General features: G+C 41.9%; 1 protein-coding gene across 2 annotated transcripts in view; it reads right to left on the reverse strand.

Moving 5' to 3' along the window:
- Window positions 1–1,715: 1,715 nt before the first annotated feature.
- Window positions 1,716–12,452, reverse strand: part of LOC143983272 (inosine-uridine preferring nucleoside hydrolase-like) — a 59,123-nt gene continuing 48,386 nt past the window's right edge. For both annotated transcript variants that reach the window (XM_077482769.1, XM_077482770.1), the window contains 3 exons: window positions 5,872–5,983; window positions 2,411–2,547; window positions 1,716–2,046 (listed from right to left, as the gene is read on the reverse strand). In XM_077482769.1, coding sequence (XP_077338895.1) covers window positions 1,738–2,046; window positions 2,411–2,547; window positions 5,872–5,983 — 558 coding nt within the window. In that variant the 3' untranslated portion in view covers window positions 1,716–1,737. The remainder of the gene's footprint in view (window positions 2,047–2,410; window positions 2,548–5,871; window positions 5,984–12,452) is intronic.

The following is a 12,452-nucleotide window of genomic DNA, read 5'->3' on the forward strand; positions in this document are numbered from 1 at the left end:
TAGACTTAATAGCATGCAATGCCTAACTGACAATTCTAAAGCAAGAAAAATACATTCTTGTATAAAAAGAAGGTATAGAGTCCAGACAAAGAAAGAGACAACATTTTGCCTGGTATGACTCATTAGTAAGACCTCCTCTCTAGCTCCGTCGTCACCTTCTTCATGCTCGCTTCCAGGACTTTTCCAGAGCCTCTCCAAACCTATGGAATGCCTTACCCCAATCTGTCCGATTATCTCCTACTCTATTAGCTTTTAGATGATCCCTGAAAACCCTTCTCTTCAGAGAAGTCTACCCTACCCACACTTAACAACTGTATTTTCATTTTCTCCATCAGCTCATCCCCCACAGTTATTACCTTTTGTGTACCACTTGACCCTTCCTTCTAGATTGTAAGTTCTAACGAGCAGGGCCCTCTGTATTAATTTGTATTGTAAGTGTACTGTCTGCCCCCTTGTAAAGTGCTGCGCAAACTGTTGGCGCTATTTAAATCCCGAATAATAATAATTATGCAGTTCAGTTTTGGGCACCAGTTCACAAAAAGTATATTGGTTATTACTATTATTCTTTCGGTTAGAAGCGGTTATTAAAGGGGGGGATATAATCACCATGTATTAATATATAAGTGGTTTAATTGGTGAACCTGGTGCAGTGTTACTCACTTTAAGGTCAGTACAATGGACAAGGGGGCACTCTTTATGTCTGGAGGAAAAGAGGCTTAACCTCCACATACAGATAAGACCTGTGAAATGTGGAATAGATTCAGGAACTAGATCTGGCCAACTCATTTGATTAAAAAAGCTGGATGCATTCCTAAATGGGTAAAAAAAATCTGAGATTGTTGATCCGGGGAATATCTGATTGACTTGGGTGATCAGAAAGGATTTTTCCCCTGCTGAAGCAAATCAAAGCTTTATATATTTTCCTTTATTTTGCCTCTCTGGATCAACTAAGTATAGAGTTTGTTATTGGTTGAACTAGATGGACTTGTGTCTTTTTTCAACATGATAAACTATATAAATAGAACCCCAAAGGTTCAGTAGATAAGTTCCTTCTCAGCAGACAAACCATGAAACAACTTCCTAGGAAGACTGCAGAAACCATTTTACCTAGGAAATTTGGGTCTGTTTAAAACAGACCTTGCATGAAATAAATTACTGGTTGCACATCCTTAAATTGACACAGTATCTGATGTTCTACACGGATAAATTTGTTTAAAAAATATTGCTTAATGGGCATGCATTTGTAGTCTATACATTGAAACCATGTAGTCTACAGCAGTGTTTCTCATCACCAGTCCTCAAGGCACACAAACAGGTCATGTTTTCAGGCATTCTATTATTTTATACCTGTGATTTGATCAGTTTCACTGCCTTAGTAATTACCACAGCCGTTTCATCTGTTGGGGCGCCTTGAGGACTGGAGTTGAGAAACACTGGTCTATAGAGTGCATGTGCATCTAGTAGCTTGTTACACTGGTTCTAAAATGTTCTGTCATGCTCAACAAAGTGTTAATTATGGTAACCAAAGATACAGGTATATCAGTAAAATTAAGAGATGATTGATTTATTACTTTAATTGTATACTTGGCAAACCCGTTTATGGGTAATTCAAGAGGAGAAAGTATTACTATCAGAAATACTTGGTCTGGATGAAAGCTTTTGTTATTTACTTTAATGTCAAATTGTAGTTCAGGCTAAAAAAAAAAAGCTCATCATTCAAATGCAGATCTATTTATTTTATTGAAGAGCAGCCCATAATCGTTCTTTAAATTTTTCTAGGTTGCATTTTTTCATCAAAACGACTTTCTGTTGTTTCTTCCACTTATCCTCAGTGTCCAGCACCAACATCCCCCTGGCATATCTGCCATGAAGCTCCACACTCACTGCACACTCTAGGTACTCTGTTACAATGCTTTCATCAATTGCTGCAGCCATGGCGTAAGAGTCATAGGAAACAAAACCATGTTTCTGTTGCCACTTAGCTGTGATCTTCTTCATAAATCTGGCTTTGTCAGTGTCTTGCTCCACCCAGTTTCTGAAATACTCCTGAAAGGAGGAGAAAAGTTTGTGTTAGGTTAATAGGTGTTAAGGACTAATAACCAGTTGTCAACTTTTATTTACTCAAGTTGCTAAAACATTTTTGTGGGTTGTGGAGTGCAGTTTCCAGTCTTATCCAGACAAACAAGTATGCAATGTATATGTTTCGTTACCAGCAATCACAGCCACATTATAGTAACTGCATCATTTGCAAACATATTTGTACTGCTCATCCATTGAGAAACTTCCATTTTTGCTCTATTATCATGGCTGCCCAATTATCCAGCAAAGGATACATAATTAAAAACAATCATGAGAAAATTACATGGGTTGTAGTTATGACTACAGAGAATGCAAAAAGAAAATGTCTTACCATTGTTAGGCTATTTTCCCAAGTAAACTCTAAGGCAGCAATAAAGATGGGACATGTAAATTCGTTTGTTACTATATAAGCAGCTTCTGGATCCAGGTAGAAGTTAAATTCCGCGCATACGGTCCTGTTTCCTCTACCTAAAGCAAAGACAAAAGCATACTCTCATTTGGAGTTGACTGCTTATCATGAATTCTTAACAGGAATGATGTTTTAAAGGCTAGAATCTCAAACAACAATTGATCATGGGTTTTAACACATGCAATAAAGATGGCAATTAATCTGCCTTATCTAATCTCCAATCACAATGGTTTGAAATGTTTAAATACTTGGAGGTGACCGTTTCTCGGAATGTAACTATGTAGACCTCAATCTCCCATGTATCAAGTTTTCAAGGCACAATTAAAAGCATGGGAGAACTTGCGTTTGTCCCTTTTAGACCGCATCAACTTACTAAAGATGAAGATTCTCCTGGGGGTTACCAACCTTTTTCAACAATCTTCACAATGGATTCTGTAATCTTTAAACAGTTAAATCAACTATTTTTCTCCTTTCTGTTGGGCCCCCACGCCCTAAATATAAACTGACCACCTTGATGCAACCCACCTCTGGGGGTGGCCTGGACCTTCCTGATTGCCATAAAAAAAATGTACATAGCTTCCCAATTGGTGACTGCCCAGTGGTGGCTATGTCCTGATATATCCAACCCAGTTACTACTGCCTTGGAAGCTGTGATCTTACATTCTTTAGAGGCCCTCTTATTCAGAGTACCCAAGTTCCCTCGTTAATTGACCCCCCCCCCCCATACTTACTACCCTCAAGGCTTGGAAAACAGGCATAGCTCAAGAAGGTTATCCACATACTGCTTTGGTACTGGCCACACGTGTATTCATTCCCTGAACCGCAGGCATGGGCCAAGTTAAAAAAAACTAATTTTGCATGTGGTTGATAGTAACTCAATTTGCCTCAGTTTCCTCACATGTCCCTGCCTCTTATTTAAATACTTACAGTTGTCCTATGCTTTTGATTGCCAGTTCCCATGACGGTCATTGCAGATGATGATGCAATCTGATTTGGAACATGTACTTCGGACGGTGTGTTCAGAAAAACTCACCTCCATACTATATAACCATCTCCTTTTGACCTCTCCCTGACCTTTCTAATCTCAGCCAGAGGTAGCTGAGGGACATCCCAGATCTGGACGATTGGGAGAATGTGTGGGATCTTCCCTTTTCTCAATCTAGTCTCATTGAGAGATAGACTCATCCAATTTAAAATTGTCCATCAGGCCTATTATACCCCATATAGGCGTCATAAATTGATCTCAGTTCCACAGGAATGTTGGAGTTGTGATCACTCCCCAGGCGATTTCTCCCATGTTTTTTGGACACGCCCTGTGATTACCAGCTTTTGAGAAGTGGTTATAACTGTGATTAATATTGTTGCAAATGCCTACTTTGCAACAACTAGTTAATATTTACCCCCCCAATAGAAAGACACATATACAGTGGTGAAAAATAACTTTTTGATCCTCTGCAGATTTTTAAAGTTTGCCCCCTTACAAAGAAATGCAAGGTCTAAAAATTTTATCATAGGTGAATTTTAAAAGATGCAGGCAGAATATCAACCAAAAATCCAGATAAAAAAACAAATTTTATAAATAGAGTTGCAGTTCAGTGAGTAAAATAAGTATTTGATCCCTTAGCAAAACATGACTTAGTACTTGGTGGAGAAACCCTTGTTGGCAAGCACCGAGGTAAGACGTTTCATATAGTTGGTTACCAGGTTTGCACATATCTCAGGGATTTTGGTCCACTTTGTTACAGTTCTACTCTAAATCCTTAAGTTTTCTTAACTCACTTGGCAACTCGAAGTTTCGGCTCTCTCCATAATTTTCTATAGGATAAAGGCCTTGAGACTGGCTAGGCCACTCCATTACCTTAATGTGCATCTTCTTGAGCCACCCCTTTATTGACTTGTTGGTATGTTTTGGGTCATTGTCATGCTGAAAGACCCATCCATGACCCATCTTCAGTGTTCTGGCTGGGGGAAGAATGTTCTCATCCAGGATTTTACAATAAATGGCCCCATCCATTGGCTCCTCAATGCGTCAGTCAGTCTGTACCTTTAGCATAGAAACAGCCCCAAAGCATAATGTTTCCACCCCCGTGCTTGACTGTAGGGATGGTGTTCTTAGGGTCATAGTCGGCATTTTCCTTCCAACACGGCGAGTCCCCCTCCTAAAGAAGCTGCATTTACAGTCATGCCAATGCATATCTAAATGATTCAAAGAAGGATTGGGAGAAAGTGCTGTGGTCAGATGAGACCAAAATTGAGCTTTTTGGCATTACCTGGACTCGCTGTGTTTGGAGGAAGAAAAATGCTCACTATGACCCTAACAACATCATCTCTACAGTCAAGCATGGAGGTGGAAACAAGATGCTTTGGGGCTGTTTCTCTGCTAAAGGTACAGGCCGACTTTGCCGCATTGAAGGGCCATGTATTGTAAGATCTGGGATGAGAACCTTCCTCCCTCAGCCAGAACACTGAAGATGGGTCTTCCAGCATAAAAATTACTCAAAACCTACTGCCAAGGCAACAAAGAAGTGGCTCATCAAAAAACACATTAAGGTCATGGAGGGGCCTAGTCAGTCTACAGACCTAAATCCTATAGAAAATTTGAGCTGCCAAGAAACCTTAAGAATTTAGAGAATATCTGTAAAGAAGAGCGGACCAAAATCCCTCTTGAGATGTGTGCAAACCTGGTCACCAACTACAGCAAACGTCTTGCCATCATCAAGGGTTTCTCCTCCAAGTTCTAAGTCATGTTTTGCTTGGGAATCAAATACTTATTTCACTCACTGAATTGCAACTTAATTGATAGCATTTGTTTTTTGTGTTTTTTCTGGATTTTTGGTTGATATTTTGTCTATCATTTAAAATACACCTATGCAGATCAGGTTGACCCTTAATTTCTTTGTAAGTGGGCAAACTGACAAAATTTTCAGGGTATCAAATAGTTATTTTCCCCACTGTACATAGTGTCTAAGGAAATATGACAGGATTTGGTCAAAATGGTTGGAGAATCCCTACACACCCACTATGCTAGATACTGTAAAACATTCAAGAAGGGTTGCACCGATACTGAACATTTTCAGGAGTATACGTCACCCGATACCTGGGCAGTCAGGGGTGAATCGGTGCGGCGTTAAGCAGAGTTATAAGCACCGATTTTCCCTGTATAAAATTTTAATAAAGCAGCTGACCAGTGCTTCTCCTCACTAAGGTACTAATACACGATGCTCCTAATTTATGCACCATAGGTCAGATAAGGTTTGGGTCAGGTACCAGCTATTATATGAGGTAGCTGTCCCCCTACCTACAATTTTCAGATATTTGCTTGTCTATGGCTGGTCTTACACATGAAGCTTTGCAATAATAATGAGATTCATAAGGATTATTACCTTCCATATTCCCTCCCATGATATACAATTTGTTAATCTTCTTTGGAAGAGTAGGATCCATTTTTGCTGCCAAAGCCAGATTGGTCAAGGGCCCCACTGCTACTACGCTGATCTTTTTACACAAAACACACAGAAAAGAAAACAAATGATCACAGATAAATACAGAATCGTTTTTTTTTTTTTTTTTTTTTTATTAAACCCAAACATTTTATCTGGTTTTCAAAAAAAAAATTTTTTAATTTTTTTTTATTCTAGTATGAATTTACATTAATTTAATTTTTTGTATTAAATAAAAGATTTTTAATCCTCATTCCCCTTTTTCTTTCACTTTTTTCAAAAATGCGGGTCTGCTGGCTGTTATGGTTCCACAGCCGCAGACTTCCCGCCCACATTCCCAGCTGGAGTTCCTGCACTTGTATTTAAGTTGCTCTCCTCCTGAGAGCAAACCGGCCAGTAGAAGGAGCTGTGAGCCCTGAGCCCTGAGCGCGTAGCCTGTACATTCTATACTGTCTGGATGCTTGCTGAGCACTGCTGACATCATTCCTCCCCCGCGTTCAAGGGTGGTTAGCGTGGAGCTTCCCACACTATGTACAACAGGGACTAGCTGCTAAAACAACCAGGACTAACATCCTTACAGCAAAAGGACTGCCAGCAGAGCCTGCACCCTATCACCAACGCACTCCAGGATTTTTTAACCTTTGATGGACATCACCACTTTATGAACCTGCAAACCAGTAAGTTAAAAAAAACAATATATATTTATGTAATGGAGCTACTGGAGTTGGCGCCTGCAAAAAAAACCCCTTCCTGTCTTTTTTGCTTGTATACTGAGGTTATGGACACCCTCTGAGGATGGCTGCCTTCTCACCTGCAAATAAATAGTGACTGATTTTAATGAGCCATTTAAGCTTGTATTGCACCATTCTAATAAGACGTTACAAAAACTGGAGCGCCGGAATCCCTTCCTTTCTTAAATACAGAATAGTTACCTGCTCCATCTCACTTTTCTCCATCACATATTTTATTTAAGTAATAAATACAATAATAATCATACAGTGTTTAGAACTTCCATTTAGCAGCACTAGAGTAGTTGGTTTAAATCCCAGTCATGGTACTACCCGTGTGGAGTTTGCATGTTCCTCCCACACCCTAAAAGACATGCTGGTAGGTTAACTGGCTCATATGTAAAACTGGCCCTAATATGTGTATGCATAATTATGCATTAGGGACCCTTGATTTTAAGGGCTAGGGACTGATGTAAATTTACATGCAGCACTACCCCAGTAGGAGTTACAGATGAAAGGGATCCCCCACACCTGCACAGCCAGACACACTGAATCCCCACAAACACCCAGAGTCAGAACAGTCTGTGGCTTTGTTTTTGTTATCCATTAGAGGTCTAACAACTAGGATAGGGATGGAAGGCCATGTGATGCCCACTTAACTTCAGGGACAACTTCCTATATACAGTCTCTTCTGCTCATAAACAAACACTTGCTTGTTTCAGCTGAATCACTCTTGAGATGATCTGACAGTCTCCCATTCAGATTTAGCAACAGCCCATTACAGACAAGAACTCTCAGCCCCTTTAAGTGTAGTTCAGATATAGTGAAAGAGCATGTAATGTCTCCTCTGTGGCCACTGATGCCAGCACGACCTCTTCAGGCACTGCCAGCTCACCTGGCTGCAGCTGCCCCTTTCACCAGCCCCCCTGGCTGCCCCTCTACACCAGTCCACGCAGCCAACTCCCAGGAGATCTCTCAGGGAAGGGTCTGAAGACTTAAGTACACCACTGCCCTCAAGGGAGACTGGCCACATGGCAGTCCCCCCCACCACACCATTCACTCTGCCCTCTCCTGTGCCTCCAGGAAGACCCCCCCCCCCATGTGTTTCTCGCAGGATCCCTCCCGAGCCCCAGCCCAAGGCAGAACACCCAGACTCCTGTGGGCCACTGTCAGCCACCTCAGCACTGTATTTCCATCTTTCACCCAACTGCCCCGTTGGCATGGCCCATGCCTATTTGAGGTATTCTCTGCCCCCAGCCAGCCCATTACTGGGGATTGGCTAAGGCCTGATAAATATTCATTGCAGCTCCCCCTAACCCCCGACCTCTAATTCTAGAAGATTCTCCAACCTCCTAGACCAAGGAGAGGCACCAGAAAAACCGCCAGGATAAGTCATCCAGCCCTAAACTTTAATGAACCCTGACCCAAATTACATGGTTCAGGTTTAGCCCTGAGCCAAACTATATTTTACCTATACTAACTTCTAGCACACACACTAGAGGGTGCTACACACAATATACAGTATGTGTAAATTGTCAGCACTACACAAGTATCTGAAATAAATAGATATAACAAGAAACAAACATGGGACACTGCAAAACAAGTCGGTATGGTAGCAGATGAACTACAGACACTAAACTGCAGAGAGGAGCTAGGGAGAGAAAAAGTCAGAGAGAAAGGGACGTGCCTCCCTCCAGTGGTCTGTGGGGTGCATTTGTTGCTAGGCCAATGCGTACAGTTTTATTTGTACATAAAAACAACATTCTTCAAGTTTTGATGTGCTGCCCTGTTTCCTTAGTAGGTAAGCAGCAAAGCACTGCTGCGTGAACAATCCCATAGATTGAGACCCCTTAGCACCCCAGCATCTGAACAGCTAAGCCACAGTGTGCCTAACATAGGAATGTGGTTTTCAATGCCCTTACCACGTAGGAAAATAAAAGTAAATTAAACACTTTTTTTTTTTTTTATTGTGCGTGTATAAAATCCATTAAAAGGACACGGTTGAATTTGAAGTAAACTATGTATCCACTCATGTAAATGTAAAAGTAAATTACAAAATGATGGTTGGATATGGTTTGTTCATATTTCCTGCTCAAACTCCTGAATTGAAGAGAAGCACTAGACAACATCAGGACTGAAGTTTGTACTGAACGATTGGGATTTCTATACTCTTTAGGTCTCTGGTATCAGGGAGTGCTAATCCAGCAGTAGGAAGGAGTACTAAGTGTCCGTCCCCATCTTCTAACTTTCTCGTACTTTGGGCCTAACAGATTACATTATTGGACAGATATACCCTTCATACAGGGGATATGTCTAATATCAGCTGAGCTTCTTCAAGAGAACAGTAATTAAAACATCTTACTTGGCCCTCATACTGACTAATTATCCTTATTAAAGCATGGACAGCATCCTCTTCTTGTATGTGGTCCAGTCCTGGACTACTTGGGTCTCCCGCATCTCCTAACCCATCACCTCCAAAATGTTCATATTCTTGATTAATATTTCCTAATAATGATTGAGATGCTCCACAAAAAACTGGAATCTAAAAAAAAAAAAAAGTTTTAAAATGTAAACAGTAGCAAAGCACCGAGTCAGTTTATTATTATTATTCTTTGTGCTGTTCTTTATACAGATACAGTCATGTGAAAAAGTAAGAACACTCCATGGAAATCGTTGACTTTTTCAACCTACTTGAACAAGCAAACAGATCTTTATCCCAAGCTGCACCATATGGTCACGCCCTCAGATGATGTCATGATGACAAAACTTCTCAGGGTGTGACCAGATGTGACGCATGCGTGTTACAACTATCAACGCCGCTAGTGCGGAGGCTGGCTTCCACTGTCCTGTGACAATGCAATTTTAGCTCAAATGCTTGTTTATACTCTGTAAGTGTGATTTTAAAGGGGGTCGTCTTTTAATAAACGCTTTAAACAGGATCACGCTATGTGGAGTCTTTTTTTTTTAAGCATGATCTACCACCCATGGAGTGATGTGCAGTACAAGCTAAACCTTGCCAATTGGATGACATCTATCTTATTCAAGGTGTTTGATTTACTAATTTTAGGTGAGTTTAAACCCTTAGGGCAGGGCTCAAAATTTCAAGTCCTGAGCTACTAGCCATGCCTTAAAGGTTACTCACCACCAGTTGCTCCACCCAATCCCTACCCTGCACCGCCGCTAAACATGCCCTCGTAAATTAGCTCATGAAATGACACTTAATGTTTTATGCAGAATTAAGTTACAAAAATTATTATTTACAACAACTATCAATGCAGCCTCACCAGTGCCCATCAGCGCAGGCTCACCTTTGCCCATCAATGCAGCCTCAGCAGTGCACATACATGTGGGCTCACCTTTGCCCATAAATGCAGCGTGACCTGTGCCCACCAATGTAACCTCACCTATGACCATCATTGCAGCCTGACCTGTGTTCACCATTGCAGTGTGACCTGTGCCCATCATTGCAGCCTCACCTGTGCCGAGGAAGAGAGATGTCGGCCGGATCATCACAGGGAAAGTGCGGAGGAAGAGGAGAGCGCTGGATCACAGAGTGCAGCTATAGCCCGCTGTAAAAGCTTACATTACAATTGTCATCTGCTCGTGGTTACACACAGCCCCACCTCCTGACCTGTGCCTGTGATAGAACACAACCCAGTATTGGACCGGCGTTCTGTCTGTCACAGGCCCAGGTCAGGAGGTGGGGCTGTGTGTAACCACGCGCAGATGACAATTCAAATGTAAGCTGTTAGAGTGGGCTTTATCCGCGCTCTGTGATCCGATGGCTCTCCTCTTCCTTCACGCTTTCTTCCCCGGGGTGATCGATGGGAGAACGGCTCCCTGCCGCGGTGCTTGCCCCCCTCCCCAGGCAGCCCACACCCTCGAGCCCTCATTTTCCACTAGCAAAATACGAGTGGAAAATTTCATGGCTGCCCTAGGGGAGTATGACTCTGGTGTTGGGTGCACGCTCATAGACTATCAACCTGAATCTTCACCCACTATTAAGAACTATTTTATCACCCACTATTATAATATTTTCTTCTCATATGATTCACATGTGAATGCCGGTCACATTTTAACCAATGGACAGGAGCGCTGATCCCCCGAGAGGCAATCAGATTTTCCCTGGATCAACTTTACCTATAAATGTTAGTACCCAGTTATATTACCCAAACCCAAACATTTTATCTGGTTTTCAAAAAAAAAATTTTTTAATTTTTTTTTATTCTAGTATGAATTTACATTAATTTAATTTTTTGTATTAAATAAAAGATTTTTAATCCTCATTCCCCTTTTTCTTTCACTTTTTTCAAAAATGCGGGTCTGCTGGCTGTTATGGTTCCACAGCCGCAGACTTCCCGCCCACATTCCCAGCTGGAGTTCCTGCACTTGTATTTAAGTTGCTCTCCTCCTGAGAGCAAACCGGCCAGTAGAAGGAGCTGTGAGCCCTGAGCCCTGAGCGCGTAGCCTGTACATTCTATACTGTCTGGATGCTTGCTGAGCACTGCTGACATCATTCCTCCCCCGCGTTCAAGGGTGGTTAGCGTGGAGCTTCCCACACTATGTACAACAGGGACTAGCTGCTAAAACAACCAGGACTAACATCCTTACAGCAAAAGGACTGCCAGCAGAGCCTGCACCCTATCACCAACGCACTCCAGGATTTTTTAACCTTTGATGGACATCACCACTTTATGAACCTGCAAACCAGTAAGTTAAAAAAAACAATATATATTTATGTAATGGAGCTACTGGAGTTGGCGCCTGCAAAAAAAACCCCTTCCTGTCTTTTTTGCTTGTATACTGAGGTTATGGACACCCTCTGAGGATGGCTGCCTTCTCACCTGCAAATAAATAGTGACTGATTTTAATGAGCCATTTAAGCTTGTATTGCACCATTCTAATAAGACGTTACAAAAACTGGAGCGCCGGAATCCCTTCCTTTCTTAAATACAGAATAGTTACCTGCTCCATCTCACTTTTCTCCATCACATATTTTATTTAAGTAATAAATACAATAATAATCATACAGTGTTTAGAACTTCCATTTAGCAGCACTAGAGTAGTTGGTTTAAATCCCAGTCATGGTACTACCCGTGTGGAGTTTGCATGTTCCTCCCACACCCTAAAAGACATGCTGGTAGGTTAACTGGCTCATATGTAAAACTGGCCCTAATATGTGTATGCATAATTATGCATTAGGGACCCTTGATTTTAAGGGCTAGGGACTGATGTAAATTTACATGCAGCACTACCCCAGTAGGAGTTACAGATGAAAGGGATCCCCCACACCTGCACAGCCAGACACACTGAATCCCCACAAACACCCAGAGTCAGAACAGTCTGTGGCTTTGTTTTTGTTATCCATTAGAGGTCTAACAACTAGGATAGGGATGGAAGGCCATGTGATGCCCACTTAACTTCAGGGACAACTTCCTATATACAGTCTCTTCTGCTCATAAACAAACACTTGCTTGTTTCAGCTGAATCACTCTTGAGATGATCTGACAGTCTCCCATTCAGATTTAGCAACAGCCCATTACAGACAAGAACTCTCAGCCCCTTTAAGTGTAGTTCAGATATAGTGAAAGAGCATGTAATGTCTCCTCTGTGGCCACTGATGCCAGCACGACCTCTTCAGGCACTGCCAGCTCACCTGGCTGCAGCTGCCCCTTTCACCAGCCCCCCTGGCTGCCCCTCTACACCAGTCCACGCAGCCAACTCCCAGGAGATCTCTCAGGGAAGGGTCTGAAGACTTAAGTACACCACTGCCCTCAAGGGAGACTGGCCACATGG

This window comes from Lithobates pipiens, unplaced genomic scaffold (genome assembly GCF_037356315.1).
Source record: "Lithobates pipiens isolate NorthernLeopardFrog02 unplaced genomic scaffold, aLitPip1_a1.2 Scaffold_16, whole genome shotgun sequence".
Classification (NCBI taxonomy): domain Eukaryota; kingdom Metazoa; phylum Chordata; class Amphibia; order Anura; family Ranidae; genus Lithobates; species Lithobates pipiens.